We start from the raw sequence: 20060 nt of genomic DNA, 5'->3' as shown, positions 1-20060 counted from the left end.
GGAAATGGATGTGGAAGTGATTGCTTGTGTGTGGCTCCTCTATCGTCGCTATAAAAGACGACGGCAGAGGCAAAGAGAATTTTGGGTGCACCCAATATTACGAGATAGACTGACGCATGAAATGTTTGCGACGTTGTATCCAAAACTAAGACAAAATAAATTCAAGTTTTTTAATTCTTTTAAAATATCTATGAAATCCTTTGATGATGGTTGGTCTCTTTTAGATTTCATCAATAAATAGATCAGTATCGAAATGATCGTTCTCCATTTCAGCACATATATCTCAAAGCGCTCGGCTGACGCCCGCAAAACGCGCGATCGAATGTACAGTAACATGGCAGCACATATATCTCAAAGCGCTCGGCTAACGCCCGCAAAACGCGCGTTTTAACAAAAATCTATAAACGTGCGTTTAATGCGTGCTTGGCCAAAAGCGCGCGTTTGAGTGTGTACTCAAACGTGCACTTTTGGTGTGTTTTCTGTCTATTTAACATGAATTTTTTCTGGGGTTATTTAAACATGATGAGCAATTATTGTGACATCATCACAATGCCTGACTGCAATTTTTGTCATAATACACTTAAGTTTAGTATTGTCTTGCCCCTGTACATCATACTTTTTCTGTTAATAATGAAGTCATGCTGGTCATGTATCTAACTCCATTTAGGAGAAAATTTTTGAATTGAAATAATGTGACTTCCAGCCAAAGCAGAAGTTTGTATATTGTTAATCAGGATTTCCTGTCCCTAAGCTTTCTAAATCTGGTCTTGACTTTCATCTATCTAGCATCCATTCTCGAGATTAAGGAAGGACAGACAGCAGTGGGAATTTATAGGTCTACAATTTTTTAAATTGCAGCCCAATAATGAAGAAACAGATTCTCGATGATAAGAAAATACTATAATATAGCAATCTGTGTAATTTGAAACTAGTACTTAAATTAATATGCCATTTTTGGCCTTAAAGGAAAAAATAATACTTGCTAAGTTATTTATTCAATATTCAGTACTTAGCTGTCATCCTGAGATAATGAGAAAATATAATAATAATTCTTAATTCTGCAGAATAAATGTATGTAACATTTATTTTTCAACTGCTAACTGGATACCATTGAAATGTAATAACTCATTTTAGTAACATAAGTCAAATTTAAAAGATGTAACAGTTGTAATAATTTCATTATTTTATATTATTTTTAGGGAAATTGTTATTGTAATTGAGTAATTAAAAATTATAGTTTAATAATAATATTATTGTAGTATAAATTGCTTCTTGTTTGGATAACTATGTTAATTTTCCATTGGCTATTAATATGCTTTTTGTCAGTGTTAAGACAATTCTTATTTTTTTGTTAGTTTGTCTATTTAGATATAATATTGTACCAACTGAGGAGGGATGAATGTATATGTTTGAAATGCATATTGGAGTCAATCAAAATTAAATGATAAAACAGTCACCTTAAGTCATTTGTGATCATTATGATAAGTTTGGTTTTGAGACATATTAATAGCCAATAAAAAATTAATACAGTAGAGTCCCGAAAACTCAGCACTTGATAACCCGGCAGTCCGGATAACTCGGCCACACTCTGGCAGGGTGAAAAAAACCCCTAGTTAGTTTTCATTATAGCAGCTTTATGCCTCTTAAAGTATTTTTCTGAGGTCTGTCTTATCAGGTAAATTACTGTACACTGTGTATTCATTAATTTTCATTTTCATGTAGTAAAGGCTCTATGCTTTCATAAAGTACATACTTTTCCTTTGTTTAAGGGTATTTGGGCAGTTTATTCTCTGTTGTATTCTCAAGTAAACAATACATACAAGTACAGTACAGTATTTTCTGAGGAAACACTCGTACTTATTCTTTTTTAACCCCATTCCTGATAACCTGGCATTTTCACAAACTTGGCCACCCTTCGGTCCACATTAGGCAGAGTTTTCGGGACTCTACTGTAATAATATTATTATTTATTGAATTAAGTAAACATAATTTATTGTTTTTATAATATAAAAACATTAATACTGATATGAAAACAGACTCTAAATTATAATATTTACATTTATTAAATATTGATGTTTTGTTTCAGTTGTTGGCTTGGATATTCAAGATGATATGGGTAGGCATGAAGTAGGATTTGTAGAAAATACTGAAAAAACACCATTAAATAATGGTGCTGGTTGCAGATTTGAAGGAAAATTTTATGTTAACAAAGTGAGTATTATAATTATATTAATGAACGCATTTTGAATAAAATTTAATAAACAATAGTAAAATATTTAAAAAATAGAATTATCTAACTAAAGAAAATAAATTTTATTTCATCTTTCAAGAAAGAGCTAACTACTTTATTGAAAAAACTTATAATTGTTCAAACTTTGCTCCAATAAAAAAGTTTTTATGTACCATAAGAATTATTCAGTTATTTAAAGACAGCTTTACATATATAGAAACAAAAAAAAACTGTCAGTTGGCATTAGAAAAAATTTTGATGTTAGAGAAGGCTCACAAGCACATTCAACATTCCATTAATGTCTTCAGGCAATGTAGAATGATCTATATTGTTTGAAGAGGACATTACATTTTTTTCAAAAGGATAAGTGTAGTTCACTAGCCACAATTTTTAACAGATTCACTGACACACTCATTTATACTAGAAATGAAAAGTGTGATTCATTCTTTGATATGTTTCTTGTGAGATTATAAATAATACAGTCAAACTTGTCTAAAACAGAGCCCAAGGGACTGAACAACTATTGTAGTAGACAGGTTTCCACTATAAAGAGGTTATCTACTATAGGTAGCCCTTGATTAATGCAATTAATAAATTTCTCGATGTTACTGAGTATATCAAAATCACATTAATCAAATACAGTGATATCTCAGTACTCGACTGAACGATCACCACCTGCTAGAACAAATTTTTGCATTAATAACAAATATTTTTATTTTAACTTTAATTTTTCATTCATTCGTGAAAAAGTCGTCTAAGATAAAACTGAATAATGAATTTAAAAATAAAATAAAACCTTACAGCTGCCTAGCTTCATCTGACAAAATTATACTCAATTCAGTTCATTTTTCATAAGTGAAAAAACAAACTGTGTGCAGAATACAATCATCAGCATGTTTTACAATCCTTTTCAAGTGGATGTAATGTTTCAACAATATGTGTCTCTGACACTAAGATTTCTGTTATTCAAACACTATGTAGTGTAATTAATCAATCACTTGGCATATTTTTTATCTCTATTTTTTATTCAGTTGATAAACATTTTTTCTACATGTTTCGTGTTCAATAATGCCCCTTTTCAGTCAACTAAAAAAGGTATAAAAATATACACAAATCACAAAAAAAAAAAAACCAATATACATATATAAAATATAGATATTGTATGAAACATACCTCGAGATCGCAATCGCTTGAAACAATCTATATTAGATGTCTGTGTGATGTGTATAACTTACACTGATGATCATTCCAGTTTATCTATTAAACAAATATTTAAATCCAGAGTTACAAATACTAATTATTACTCGTGTTAATTGACAAAATCCATATAAACACATTTCAAACACACCTTTAAGATTATTGTAGTTCACACACTTGAAGGATAGGTGTACCGCTGATACATAACATTGTATCAATCTGTTCTTGTACTTTCACACTGGTATTGTCAGTGTTCTCTCTCCTCTTTTTCAAAAATAGTAAGGCATGGAGATAATTTTAAAAAATTTTTCAGTTCCGTTTCTTCCCTCTGTTGATAAAATCCAATAAAACCATACCATACAAACAGGTTTATCATTATATGTTATTCCTTATATCATCTCTTTGCTTTCAATGTGCAGTACCGTGCCTATTAGCATATCCTCACGTGATGAGATGGCCAACCCATGACCAAATATTTATTGACTGATTAAATATTATTATAATTGAATTATTCAATTTATAAAAAGTAATATTTCATCATATGATGCTTCTTTGACGGCTTTCTTTTAAGGTTTAAATTTTAAATTTAATATCGAAATATATTCGAAATGGACAACAAATTACAATAAAATGATATTATAAAAACATTATTTATTTAAGAATATACTGAAAGAAATTATTAATAATACTGAATAGTCAATATTTCTCTTACAGATTATTTAGTACTATACTAGTATGTTTCTTATNTGTTAATTACAATTTTTTTTATAAAAATTGAAATATTACTTAAACAAAGATGTCATGTTATATATGTAGAGTGCAGCAGATTAACCTGCCAGTTGTTAAATATGGCTGTTATTGGAACTGTGGGGATGGGGAGAGAACACATGTTGTTTAACTAAAGCCATTCAGTAACAATTGAAATTAGTGTGTAAAATAAAAAAATATATTTTGTTTTATTAGTTTTTTTTGGTTGTAAGAGAGAGGGTGAAGGGAAAAAAGCATTTAAAGATTTGAAAAGTCAATGAGTCATTCTATTCAAATTTATTAATTGTATATAAACTGTGAAATTGTTGAAGTAAAACTGTTTTGTCATCGTCTTTTTATGGAGTTACTGTTTTCAATGCCATATGTTACACAATGCAGCATTGGTCAATAGTGCATTTTGCTTTTATGATATAGATATTTTTTAAGAGTAATAATTTTTTATAGTGTTCCTTGTTGTAATATGGTCATGATAAGTCAATGACAAACTCCAGAAAAATGGCTCTTGCCTTGGAGAGGGAAAACCAGTGTTAGAATTCCTGAAAATGTTGATGGAGTGTCACTGTAGCCAAAGTGATTTGCATATAAACATGCATGTATCAGACTATACAGTGCAACCAGGTCTGTGCTGAAGCAAAGAGACAAGTGCCTTAAGTGACAGAACTTACAGGATGTCAAAAGGAGTGACTAAACTTTTGATTTTGTGCATATGTGGAAAGTAATTGTTATATGACTGAAACTAAAAGTAATGAATGGCAGGTTATTTATAGTTCTAACAAGATTAGAGACCAAATTTAAGGTTAGTTCTTCAGTAAAAAAGGTACCAGAAAGACAATTCAATGTTTTTCTATGGCACAAGAATTAGTTACTCTTACTGAAAAAACACTTTGTATAATATGTAATGAAGAGCAAACATCCAATGCAAAAATTTAACTGTGTAATGTATGCCAAGGGCAAATAAATAACTAATAAAATATTAATGATAATACTTTATTATTTTTTATATGGATAATCTAAACAAGAATACAAAAATAGTCCTTGTCATAATGCCATATATTTTCCACAATGGCACAGAAGTGTGACATTGCAAGATGCAAAGGAGTTTAACTTAATGAACATCTCAGAATTTTCAACTTTTAATATGATATTTCTAATCTCAAACATTTAGACTATAGTACTCTTGGTAAATATTACAATGACCTATATTTAGCTTTAAAGGATGGTAAGAATGGAGATATTGATGAAACTGAACTTAAAGAAGAGATAATCTTTCTAACCTATTACCAGTAGATATTAAGAGTTCAGAAAGTGTTTTAATTTTATACATAATAATGATTGTTATTTCCAAATGGTACAGTTAGCTTCAATATACTTTTAACATTGCCAATTACAGTACCTACAACTGAATATAATTTTTACAAACTGAAATTAATTAAAAAATATTTTCTATACAATTACTACACAGGGTACTTTAGTCAATTTGCAATAATAACATTAGGTATAATCTCTATTAAGAGAGAGAGAGAGATATCCAATAAACTGAATTATTGAGATGACACACATACTTTCATAAAATTATAAGCCCATGGAATGTTTTAAATAATACATTGTGATATTAGCATGTAAAAATTGTTATATAAATAAAAAAGGTAAATAAATAAAGTTTCTACTAAAGTATATTTTTTTATTCTTCTTTTTAACTATTATTTCTAAACATTTATGTGAATTAATTTGTTTCAAAAATCATGTAAGTAATATTTAATTATATATTTTATGTAATTAACATTTAAACAGAGGCACCAAAATGTTCAGCACAACCCTGAGTGCAACAAAGAGTGCATTTCCATCCATATAAAATGTTTACAGTTCAGAGCACAAGAAAATGCACCACTGTTTGTGAACACATTTTGAATATTATAAATGATGGTACTATTAACCATTTTCTCTTAACAGATGAAGGTAATTTTTATCTGAGTGGCTATGTTAATTTCCAGAATTGTCACTATTAGATAGCAGAGAACATTTATGAGTTTCACAAACAACCTTTACACAATCTTAAGGTTACTGTTTGGTGTAACGTAACAGTTTTTGGAATGATTGGTTCATATTTCTTCAAAGACAAAGAAGGCAGGACTGTGACAGCAAATTCAGCTTGCTATATCAAAATGAATCACAACTTTCTTGAACTTGAGTTGTGCCAATGTGATGTTGAACACTCTCCTGGCTTCCAAGATCATCTACTTCAATGCCTGCAATTTTTTTCTTTGGGGATACCTCAGGAGCAAGGTTTATGAGAACCAACTTAACTTAACTCGATGTTCTGTTTCAACTTGGACTGTGGCCAAGTTGAAGCAGAACATCAAGATGAAGTGGTGGAAATTTTTCCTGAAATGTGCAAGAACATGTTGACAACAATGGACACCACCTCATGGACACACTATTCAAAAAGTATTATTTATGAGTCCTGTATTAAATGCTTTAAGGTTAAGTGCAAAATGACAATAAATTCATTTGGCAAAATTACATAATTTGTATATTTAATTTGTATATTAAAAATATTTAAAAACCAGCAAGTTAATTTGCCACACCCTGTATTACTGATATCTTTTTAACATAGAATTTGAATAAAATGAAAATAAGTTATGCTATGTAAAGAAGCAGTTTTATTTTATTTTATTTTAATGATTGATCATAATAAATGACGATGTCAAAGTTTATACAATTTGATGATTTTCAGTTATATTAAATAAACATACATCATTGAATTTTTTTGGCTGTATTAAAGTTCTAAATATAAAAATTTGCAATTTGTTTTTTATTAATCTAGTTCAAAAATTCTCAGATAGGTTAGTTTATAAAGTAAGTAAAATTAAAAAGTTTAATTTTAAGAGTTAAAAATATTTAGAAATCAAAGTAAGTCTATATCAGTTCAGCTTTTAAAGTACAACTAATGTTTTAAAATAAACTGTTTGGAAAGGCTTTTCATTTTAGAAATAATAATGTTTCAGAGTGCAATATAATTAACATTGAATATTGCTTGTATTCTAAAATTTATTTCTTTTACATTAGAATGTATTTAGAAATAAAAATTGTTAGTAATTGCTTTAAACTATTTTTTCTTTTTCACTATTGTCAAAGGAATAGCAGATTATGAAAGATTTTATTACTGGTAGTTATTTGATTTTCATTTTTATTCTAATAATATTTTATGTAAACATAGTAATCTTATTATTTTTGTTTATATTTCCTGTAAATCTTCAATTCTATAGAGGAATCATTAATAAATAAATGTTGTTATAATTATTGTATTGTAACTTCATATATATAAGACATGAGACATTCTATATCAAAACAAAAATGAAAAATTATATAAAATAGTTTTAAAAAATGTATATGAAATGCATCTTATGTATATAGTTAAAACTGTATAAAATTGTAAAAATCACACTGAAACATTGTTTCAATACTTTATCCATCAGAGCATGCATAATAAACAAGTAAAATTATACAATCACTAAACTGTTTAAGGGAACCAAAATTTTTTTAGATTAAATGTTTTCCGGACTGTTCCATCCCATTATCAGATCCATAGGACATTTGAATCAGAAAATTTAAATGAAAGCTTGTTCAAATTTTAATTTGCAATTACAGTAAAACCTGTCTATGGCGACCACCCACGGTTCCTTCAAAAAGTGGTCTTTTAGACAGGTGGTCGTCCAATACAGGTTGTTCTGTAATACCGTATTTCCGTACGTATTTTGCGCACTTTTTAGCCATTTCTACTTGGCAAAATTCGAGGCGAGCAAAAATAAGCTAATTTTTTCAACGATAGGGCTATATTGTTATTGCATTTTATTCTTATCGGATAACCCGATTTACGGGAGTCGTCGTGATATTATAAGACAGATTTAACACCAATATTTTCAAGATTAATACAGTAGTCGCATTTTCTCGATTATAATGCACACTTTTTTTTTCCGACTTAATTAATTCGACTCGGTTGTTTTGGTTCGCTCCTCAGTTACGTGTATTACGTCATCGATATACAAGCGCGTCCTATCTCTCCATCACTTTGCTTTTGGTTTTCGTTAGTTTAATCTTATTTTAACTTTAAAAATACTGTATTTCTTAATATTTAATATTTTCTTAATTAATTAAGTACAATAAGAAAAATTATTAATTAATAATAAAACGATTTTATTATTTTTTCTCATTATACGATTTCATTACAATCGCGGAATCGAAAAAGGAAGTAAAACTGATTTTTGCATTAATGCGTTTATTGTTTTNGTCAAAGAAAATGACTCACCCTCCTCGAGAGAAAACGACTCGTTTAATTAAGACAACTGACGTGTGCGGCGCCAATTGTTTTTGATTATTATGTAGTTTTCTGTACCGTAAACGAATCGGAAGGGAAAAATAGGTTAGGGAATTTTTTGTCAGATTTAAAGACAACATCTGCAAAAAAAAAAAGGTTTCGGAGTTACGTCCGTAAACCGGAAATACGATCGGGTACCGGTTTCGTCACGAGAATTTTCGGAATTGTCAGCGTTACCCTACGCTTCCGTAATAGTACGAAGACATAAGTTCACCCTTTAGGGAAATTTTCGAACATAATCGTAACGAAAGGGAAATTTAATTCACTACGAATTTTTCTACAAGTTTAAAAAAAATACACCTCAAACAAACATATTTTAATATACAAAATAAATAAACTGCCTTAGTTCAAATTTCGTAATTTATACGTAAAGAAAATAGTTTAGTACGGATTATTCAAAAGCTAGTTGGAATTAGGGAAATTGCGTAAGAGAATAGGGAAATTTTCACTCGGTTAGGGAAAAAAACGTCACTGCCAGGAAATCAAGTGAAGGCAATAAACAGTGACAACATCGAGTCTGTTCATTTTGAATCGTGACGGCTTCGAGTGAGGAGCAAACCCAAGAGAGAAGAACAATATGCCGACTGTTATATTGGAACGATTGCCACTCCCCAGCTTACAAGTATACACGACTGTTAGTGTCGTTTTACTCTCGTGTTCCGTATATTACGCCCTGCAAATAACGTCGGAGATGGAGTGGAAGTTTCAGAATGACAACCCCGTATCAGAAGTAAATATTACAAAAACGGATGTGTCAATAGACGGATTGATTGGCGACTTTGTCGTGTTAAAAAGACTGAACGATGCCGTGTATTTTATGCTCCAGGAACCCCTCTGTATCTGGGTAAGTATTTTTCTCACCCTTTTAGTTTACTTTCTAACATATTTTACTTTCTCTACAGTACATTTTGTGAACAGTACAATTGTCATTTCAGTCTTGTAAAAGGGGTGATGTGTTACTTCTCTTGAAAGAGGTGACTTTAGATTTGATAGTTCTCTTATGGATGTGGGCATGCTGGCAATATGGTGGCCGGTTATCCAGATTCGAAGCTCTAAATACATTTGGACCGGATGTAAATGCAGCTCCGAACGAGGCGGTCGGGACATTATAATTGTGGGCCGTGCCCCATGGGAGTAAAAAAAGTCAAAGGAACCGATGGTTTGCGTGTGACCCTTTACCGGACGGCAGTGTAGTATATAGCCTAGTGCAGGGATGGCAAACCTTTTTGAGCCACGTGCCATATAGTAAGCATACTTAGTTTTAAAGGTGTTTACGTGCGCCAAAGTTTTAAAGAAATTAAATGAATATGCTTTAATTAAAAATAAATGTAAAAAGGCTGATTGGGTGATAAACCAAAAGGATGATTGAAATGGACGGGTGGTAAATCAAAACTGTATATATGTTATGTGCCAGATGATTTCTCCTTACGTGCCACAGGTTCGCTACCCTGGCCTATAGACGTACTCTGAAAGTACTTGGTGTGATGGTGTTGCTCGTGTTTTATGAACTTTTAGCCACTTGATATCAGAACCATTTCTAAAACAATGGTAAAACATTGTTTTAGAAATGGTTCTGAAAATTTCACTTTTAAATTTTATCCTATTTTTGAGTGTCTTCAAAACTAGACAGGCCAATTTTGGGAGGCTGTATCTGACAAAGGGCTGCATGTAGATTGTCAGTTTTTTTTGACTTTTTACTCCTGTGGGCTAAGGCTCTGATAAGGACCGACTGCATCTTTCGGAGCTGCAATTTTACTGGTGGCTAGATAGTGAGATTTGAAGTACATTCGAACTGAAAAATTATGATGCCTTAAACTAGTCAAACCCAAGATCTTCTGACAGACAATTTGGCCATCTGATATAGATAAACATAGGTTCTTGCACATGGCTTCATTCTTTTAGAGGTCTTGGACATTTGCTTGTTGATACTTTGGTCTTTGTGTGGAATTTGGATTTTAGATTTGTACGATAACAAGTATTGCGTGACACAGATTTTATATCGTATAAAGTTATATAAAAGTTATCTTATAAGTATGGTACATGCTTGTCTATAGCTTTATGCAATTTAAAACTACTACTTTGCCACGTTAGCTAGATGATCAACAAATTCTTCAAAAACAGAAATATTTATTGTTCGACTTCACTGTCGACTAACGTGGAAATTTCTCAACTGTCGATAAAGTAAATTATACACTAATTATTGATTTAATCTTTGAAAAATCTTTGATGAAATGTTAGTAAAGAATGCCATAATGAGAAAATAAGAACAGAAAATGCTACTGCAATCCTTTATGCCTTTTGGCTTGTGATGATAGAATTTTATCAAATAATTGCAATGGCTAAACATTACAGTAAGCCTATTATAAGAGCTAAAATTGATAATATTTTGACAAGCTAGTTATTAAAAGTTCTTCTATACTCTCGTTGAATGTTATGTAATACAGAACACACAACCGAAAAATTACAAACTAGTTATGATGTATGTATGCATACTTTGTTAAAACTATTAAGAAAAAAAATGCAAATCGGGCAACATTTTTGTGCAATCTTACATTGTATCTTGTATGCTTGGGCTTTTTATATACACTGATTACATAAGAGAATATAGAAGGACCAAAATCTATGGGACAGAATTGATCTATTATTTGCAGACGATAAGATCCTTACTTCTATTATATATTGTAAGGTTAGTGTTTTTGGAGTTTTTAAAACAGATTATTTAGAATTAAATGGATTCCTTTTTATGATGATTTACATAGTGATATCAGATAACAAGAACATGCATGTGTAATGTACTTATACTTATGCAATTACAAAGAAGGAAACTGGAGTTACCTATAATTTTGATAGTCATTGAAGTAAACAAACATAAAGAAATTTTCTATAATTAGATATACATACAGTTTTTATTGTATGAAATATCATCAAATGGTTCAGACTTTTTGAGAGGAGTTCATATCTATCAAGTAATAACACCCGTACCTTAATAACATCAGTCTGCCAATTTTTATTGAGTACATTAAGGGTGATCAATAATCTGAAACAAAGCAATTTTATTTCAGATTACTAGTGGTAGGTTTGTCTATAAACTTTAAAAATTTTCAATTGTACGGCAACGATAAATAAATAATATCTTTAATCTATTTTAATTTACTTTTTCAAAATTAAATTGATAGTAAATGTAGATATTATTATTGATTTGTAATAAAGTCTCATTTAATTTGAGATTCTTTTAATCCAATAAAAAACTCTGATACCGGACTGTCCCGTAAATTCTGCTTTATAATCGATTTCTATCCAAACAAGAGATGCTCTTGTGCGAACATATTGAAAGTTAAATGGCACATGGCATAGATACTCCTATAATTGGAATATGTTATGTGAATTCCACATGTTATAATCCCTTTGATAATGTGTGACAATAAGATTGCTGTTTGGGTGCTGCTGCTTTTTTTCTGCAAAAGAATCTATCTGCTAGCAACAGTGGAAGAAATTTGTATGGTAGAAGAACAAGAAGCTGTTAATTGCTGCTACAGCAAGGTATTTCAAATCTTTTAACACTAATGATACCAGCTGTGTGGATAAATCACGCTCTGGAAATCAACATCTTTCAATGTGGTAAGAATTCTGGATGCTATTCGGGAAACTCAAGTGCGAATACTTGCACACTGGTGTCTACTGTTGATATGTTGCAGTTTACTTTCCAGTTTCACTTAAAAACAATGTCCTAGATCTGTATATACCACAGATAAAGTCAGACAAGATTCTCATGAACTTACTGAAATTCGGGTAAAACAATGTGTTTTTTTCTGCCGACGCCACTTCCAAAATCCTACTGATGAGAAATGTGTGTAATCCATACACCCGAAAACAGCAAGTTGTACCAGGTCTGGAGACTACTGTGCACAAAACAGGTAAGATTTGCCGAGAATGTTACGCAGTGCATTTACAATTTTCAAGGTATAATTTGTTTAATAATCTGAAACAGTGTCGTTATTCTTTTCCATTATTCAAACACTATGTAGTGTAATTAATCAATCACTTGGCATATTTTTTATCTCTATTTTTTATTCAGTTGATAAACATTTTTTCTACATGTTTCGTGTTCAATAATGCCCCTTTTCAGTCAACTAAAAAAGGTATAAAAATATACACAAATCACAAAAAAAAAAAAACCAATATACATATATAAAATATAGATATTGTATGAAACATACCTCGAGATCGCAATCGCTTGAAACAATCTATATTAGATGTCTGTGTGATGTGTATAACTTACACTGATGATCATTCCAGTTTATCTATTAAACAAATATTTAAATCCAGAGTTACAAATACTAATTATTACTCGTGTTAATTGACAAAATCCATATAAACACATTTCAAACACACCTTTAAGATTATTGTAGTTCACACACTTGAAGGATAGGTGTACCGCTGATACATAACATTGTATCAATCTGTTCTTGTACTTTCACACTGGTATTGTCAGTGTTCTCTCTCCTCTTTTTCAAAAATAGTAAGGCATGGAGATAATTTTAAAAAATTTTTCAGTTCCGTTTCTTCCCTCTGTTGATAAAATCCAATAAAACCATACCATACAAACAGGTTTATCATTATATGTTATTCCTTATATCATCTCTTTGCTTTCAATGTGCAGTACCGTGCCTATTAGCATATCCTCACGTGATGAGATGGCCAACCCATGACCAAATATTTATTGACTGATTAAATATTATTATAATTGAATTATTCAATTTATAAAAAGTAATATTTCATAAGTAAGTTATTTAATTTAATTTACAATTTATTTTTATTTCTTCAATTTCAACTTCAATTTTAATTTCTATTTATAATACTTTCAACCAATTTCATTTATTTTTATACTTAGATTTTTATTTATACATTTTGTATTTTTAAAGATTTCTATACTTTCCTTAAATTTTCTGTTATATGCTTCTTTTTCTTTGTGCAAAATTTTTATATTATTCTGATCTATATTGCAATCATTCAACGTAAATGGTTGTGGAAAACAGAGTTGGTTCTATGATATTTTAGATCTAACTTTCATTTTTCGTTTTGTTTCTCCTATGTAATGTTTGGTATCACTGCAGGTACATGGAATCTGGTAAAGAATGTTTTTAGATTCTGCTGATATTTGTTTTTCTTTTTTTGTGGATTTTAGATTTTTTAATCTAACGGATATTTTTTCATATTTCGGTGCAAGCTTAATGTCAGTTTTTCTTGTTTCTCTATTGATTTCTTCATACAGGCCTTTAGTGTATGGGAAGTTAGTATATTTTGCTTCAGAATGTCCTTTATCTTCCACAGGAATCTTTTTGGTGTTTATTTTCCTTTCCCAGGCTTTTATTAATCTGTTTGGATATCCGTCTAAAAGGAATTTCTTTTAAAAAATCAATTTTTCAAAAATATTTTCTCAAAATTGATGAAAAAACTTTATGGGTTAATTGTACATAAATAACCCCCATTTTTTTGCCTGAACCTGGAATTTCTTTTTTTAACTCAATTATGTCATTATGTACATGGATGTTTTTACTTGTTCTGATTTTTATTTTACAATAATCCATATGGAATATGTTTTATTTTATGTATAATGGTATATTAGAACTGTATTTTATAGTTGTTTTTATTGAGCAAGGCTTTTTAAAAATCCTAAATTCTAATTCATTTCCCCCTTCTTATTGTGATATCTAAATAACTTAATTCATGTTTAATTTTATCTTTTTCTTCTATTTTGAATTTTATTGTTTTATTTATGCTGTTTATTTGCTTAGTTATTTCATCAATTTAATTTTTGTTTCGTTACATATAATAAGAATATCGTCTACATATCTCTCGTAGAATTCCTTGTATTTTATTGATTAGTTCATCTATACCTAAGGAAAATAAACACCAAAAAGATTCCTGTGGAAGATAAAGGACATTCTGAAGCAAAATATACTAACTTCCCATACACTAAAGGCCTGTATGAAGAAATCAATAGAGAAACAAGAAAAACTGACATTAAGCTTGCACCGAAATATGAAAAAATATCCGTTAGATTAAAAAATCTAAAATCCACAAAAAAAGAAAAACAAATATCAGCAGAATCTAAAAACATTCTTTACCAGATTCCATGTACCTGCAGTGATACCAAACATTACATAGGAGAAACAAAACGAAAAATGAAAGTTAGATCTAAAATATCATAGAACCAACTCTGTTTTCCACAACCATTTACGTTGAATGATTGCAATATAGATCAGAATAATATAAAAATTTTGCACAAAGAAAAAGAAGCATATAACAGAAAATTTAAGGAAAGTATAGAAATCTTTAAAAATACAAAATGTATAAATAAAAATCTAAGTATAAAAATAAATGAAATTGGTTGAAAGTATTATAAATAGAAATTAAAATTGAAGTTGAAATTGAAGAAATAAAAATAAATTGTAAATTAAATTAAATAACTTACTTATGAAATATTACTTTTTATAAATTGAATAATTCAATTATAATAATATTTAATCAGTCAATAAATATTTGGTCATGGGTTGGCCATCTCATCACGTGAGGATATGCTAATAGGCACGGTACTGCACATTGAAAGCAAAGAGATGATATAAGGAATAACATATAATGATAAACCTGTTTGTATGGTATGGTTTTATTGGATTTTATCAACAGAGGGAAGAAACGGAACTGAAAAATTTTTTAAAATTATCTCCATGCCTTACTATTTTTGAAAAAGAGGAGAGAGAACACTGACAATACCAGTGTGAAAGTACAAGAACAGATTGATACAATGTTATGTATCAGCGGTACACCTATCCTTCAAGTGTGTGAACTACAATAATCTTAAAGGTGTGTTTGAAATGTGTTTATATGGATTTTGTCAATTAACACGAGTAATAATTAGTATTTGTAACTCTGGATTTAAATATTTGTTTAATAGATAAACTGGAATGATCATCAGTGTAAGTTATACACATCACACAGACATCTAATATAGATTGTTTCAAGCGATTGCGATCTCGAGGTATGTTTCATACAATATCTATATTTTATATATGTATATTGGTTTTTTTTTTTTTGTGATTTGTGTATATTTTTATACCTTTTTTAGTTGACTGAAAAGGGGCATTATTGAACACGAAACATGTAGAAAAAATGTTTATCAACTGAATAAAAAATAGAGATAAAAAATATGCCAAGTGATTGATTAATTACACTACATAGTGTTTGAATAATGGAAAAGAATAACGACACAATTTCAGATTATTACACTAAATTTGATGTAAATTTATCAGTTATTATTCATCAATCTTTAACAATTTTTTCCCACAATTTCTCTTCAACAGCTTTTGGGGGTCCATATGTTTTGTATCCTTTAGTTCAAAATTTCCTGATTGAAACTTTTGAAATCATATTTGACACATTTGGAGTTTAGAAGCAACTTTCTCATACACTGTATGAGTATTTTTTACTGTTTGTATAGCATGAAATTCTTTTTGAAACTTGAAAAGCATAATGTGCCCAATGTGCATTTTATTTGCATTTTGACTTGATTTTATTTTAAACTCTTTTGCATCACATTTCATTTATGTGATGTAAAAAAGTTTAAAATAAGCTTTAAATCAAAGAATACAATATGGCATCAGGAATAATATGTTAAATTTCACAACTTATAATTACATCACATATCTATGTTAAGTAAAAACAACTGTTAAAAAAAAATATGCAAAAACATTCTGTTCAAATCCCAATAAAATTTTATTGTAATACAGTAGTCATATTTTGCTATTCTGTATTGGGAGTGTGTATTTTTTGATTTTTTTATACATGTTAGGCATTTAAACTTCCTGTTAAATTTGTGTTAAATCAGATAAAGATGCAGATTTTTCTGTTATATCACCTGATTTTATTTTCTGTTTTCATGTTGGACAGGTTCTGCTATATATTGGTTAATTTACATTACTTTTTGCAAAAAATTCAAGTGACTGAAGAAATGTTTTATTAATCACAAGTTTTCATTATGTACAGGTTCCATTATAGACTGGTTTGACTGTAATACAATAAAATAACAGTGTGTTTAATAGTAATATGATAAGATAACATATTTAAAAAGCATTAGCAATTTATATTTCATTATTAAAATGAAACCTTTCATTCTAAATATAGTTTTCTATATTTTTTGTAACTTAATAAGGATTTAATGTACAATTTAAATGTATTTTCAAAGATTATATATTATCATTATTTATTAAAAATTAGAATTTCATATAAGAAAAATGAAGATAAAATATAACTTGTTTTTTAACATATTTAATAGAACTATTTTGACATTGCTAAGGAAGGAAAAATAATTTTTTTGTTGGAAAACAAAAAACATTTTCAGAAGTTTAAATTTTATTTGTATTCAGAATAAGATGATCTCTTCTAAGGTTTATATCATATATTAAGATCAATAGATGTTTATAAAATTCCAGTTAATTACCATCATTTTATCTAATGNTTATATAGGATGTTTCATTAAAGAATAGTTTATATATTTTTATTTTTTCTTTTAATACTGTGTGGAAATACATAGAAAATAGAATCTTTGGAGCTTTGTTCTATAAGTTATCTCTGATCTTTTTACTAATAAAAAATCTATTAAGATACAAATGTTTTAATCTATTTTTCAGATAGATGTAATATTTAATAGAATATGCAAATTGAACAAATTATTTAAAGTGTAAAATCAAATTGCACTACAGATGACTAAAATTTTAAATTTCTAATGAAATTTCTTAAGAAAATATATTTTTGACAAGTAAATTAATTACCAATTAATTCAAAAATGAATACTTTTGAGTTATAGATAAGATATAAGTATCTCTCATATTTGTCAGATTACTTAGAATTTTTAAAAATTTCATATTTTTTTCAGAATTTGGATACTTTCTTTCTGAAAATCCATCATGATAATAATAAGATTTTCCATTTCTTCTATGATTAATAATTTTGTAAAAGTTCTAAAATAAGTGAGAATCTTAGGCTGTGTACACACTAGGCGTTTTTAAACGCGCGTCAAATGCCGAGCTAACGCGCGTTAGCTCGGCGTTCGATGAGAGTTTAGCGGAGTGTGCGCACTGGCTCGGTTTGGAAATGGATGTGGAAGTGATTGCTTGTGTGTGGCTCCTCTATTGTTGCTATAAAAGACGACGGCAGAGGCAAAGAGAATTTTGGGTGCACCCAATATTACGAGATAGACTGACGCATGAAATGTTTGCGACGTTGTATCCAAAACTAAGACAAAATAAATTCAAGTTTTTTAATTCTTTTAAAATATCTATGAAATCCTTTGATGATGGTTGGTCTCTTTTAGATTTCATCAATAAATAGATAAGTATCGAAATGATCGTTCTCCATTTCAGCACATATATCTCAAAGCGCTCGGCTGACGCCCGCAAAACGCGCGATCGAATGTACAGTAACATGGCAGCACATATATCTCAAAGCGCTCGGCTAACGCCCGCAAAACGCGCGTTTTAACAAAAATCTATAAACGTGCGTTTAATGCGTGCTTGGCCAAAAGCGCGCGTTTGAGTGTGTACTCAAACGTGCACTTTTGGTGTGTTTTCTGTCTATTTAACATGAATTTTTTCTGGGGTTATTTAAACATGATGAGCAATTATTGTGACATCATCACAATGCCTGACTGCAATTTTTGTCATAATACACTTAAGTTTAGTATTGTCTTGCCCCTGTACATCATACTTTTTCTGTTAATAATGAAGTCATGCTGGTCATGTATCTAACTCCATTTAGGAGAAAATTTTTGAATTGAAATAATGTGACTTCCAGCCAAAGCAGAAGTTTGTATATTGTTAATCAGGATTTCCTGTCCCTAAGCTTTCTAAATCTGGTCTTGACTTTCATCTATCTAGCATCCATTCTCGAGATTAAGGAAGGACAGACAGCAGTGGGAATTTATAGGTCTACAATTTTTTAAATTGCAGCCCAATAATGAAGAAACAGATTCTCGATGATAAGAAAATACTATAATATAGCAATCTGTGTAATTTGAAACTAGTACTTAAATTAATATGCCATTTTTGGCCTTAAAGGAAAAAATAATACTTGCTAAGTTATTTATTCAATATTCAGTACTTAGCTGTCATCCTGAGATAATGAGAAAATATAATAATAATTCTTAATTCTGCAGAATAAATGTATGTAACATTTATTTTTCAACTGCTAACTGGATACCATTGAAATGTAATAACTCATTTTAGTAACATAAGTCAAATTTAAAAGATGTAACAGTTGTAATAATTTCATTATTTGAATTTTATTATCTGAACTAACCAAAAGTGTTTAATACTAATAAGAAATAACCAAGTTCGAAGAAAATTTAATAAGTATGCAACGATCACCAGTAAAACGTGGTAGACCGCCAACTAATAGAAGCAAACCGGAAAGCAAAAAGACGCAACCAGGTACATCTAATTTCAAGCTCATTACGGACTACAATTTATCAATGGATAAAGAATTACAGGAATTGTCTATGGCAAATAATAGTCCACATACGGATATATCTAAACAAAATCTACAAAGCTCTCCAGGTGAGTCCAATATAATTAATTCATCTACTCCAATAAGTTCGAATGACACTTTAACAGCAGATTTATGGAACAGGATATCTGAACTGATTAATACTTCTAATGATAAACTATCTACACAAATGGAATATATAAAAGAAGAACTGAATTTAATTCACAGTACTATACGGGAAAATAAAATTCAATTTGAAAAAATGGAAAGTTCAATAGATAATCTAAAAACTCAAATTGACAATTTAAAATCTGAAAAGGAACTGATACAGTATAAAATGGATACTCTAATTAATGACTGTCATTATAATAATATAGTATTATACAACTATCCTTCGTCAAAAAGCATTTCCAAACCAGAAATTCTTAAATTCATTAACTTAACATTAAACCTAAATAATGTAACTCAAGATGATATCCTAGATATAATTCAAATAACCAAACCAACCAACCAGATTATAAAACTATCATTTAGTACGAAACAGACTCGTGATCAAATGTATAATGCTTTCATTTCAAAGAAACAACATAAATTAATGGAAGACTGGGATAATATACAGATAGCACCTGATCTTACTAAAGAAACACGTAAAAGAAGAAAACATTTATTGCCAATATATTATGAATTAAGAAACCAAAACCAATCAGTTAAACTACGCAACGACAATTTGCTAATAGACTGCAATAAATTAACTTTTAGTATTAATACAGGAAAATTAGTCTACGTGGATACCTTTCAGCCTTTCTCTGCTTCACCAGAATCATCAAGTTGATATTTACAATAAAATAAAACTCACCAAGAAAAAACTATTAAAAATATACATCCGACTACAGTTTTAAATTGGAATAGTCAAGGCTTAAAGAATAAATTTCTATCAACAAATTACTTTCA

At 29.4% G+C, this 20060-nt stretch overlaps 1 protein-coding gene across 1 annotated transcript in view; it reads left to right on the top strand.

Moving 5' to 3' along the window:
- LOC111626967 (endoplasmic reticulum-Golgi intermediate compartment protein 1-like) overlaps positions 1 to 20060 on the top strand; it is a 49375-nt gene that overhangs the window by 8870 nt on the left and 20445 nt on the right. The window contains exon 3 of the mRNA XM_023370511.1: positions 2087 to 2211. Coding sequence (XP_023226279.1) covers positions 2087 to 2211 — 125 coding nt within the window. The remainder of the gene's footprint in view (positions 1 to 2086; positions 2212 to 20060) is intronic.

This window comes from Centruroides sculpturatus, unplaced genomic scaffold, assembly GCF_000671375.1.
Source record: "Centruroides sculpturatus isolate CEXI.00-Female unplaced genomic scaffold, Cexi_2.0 scaffold454, whole genome shotgun sequence".
In the NCBI taxonomy this organism is placed as follows: Eukaryota; Metazoa; Arthropoda; class Arachnida; order Scorpiones; family Buthidae; genus Centruroides; species Centruroides sculpturatus.
The sequence above is the reverse complement of the archived record's forward strand: the minus strand, read 5'-3'. Positions and strand labels throughout refer to the sequence as shown.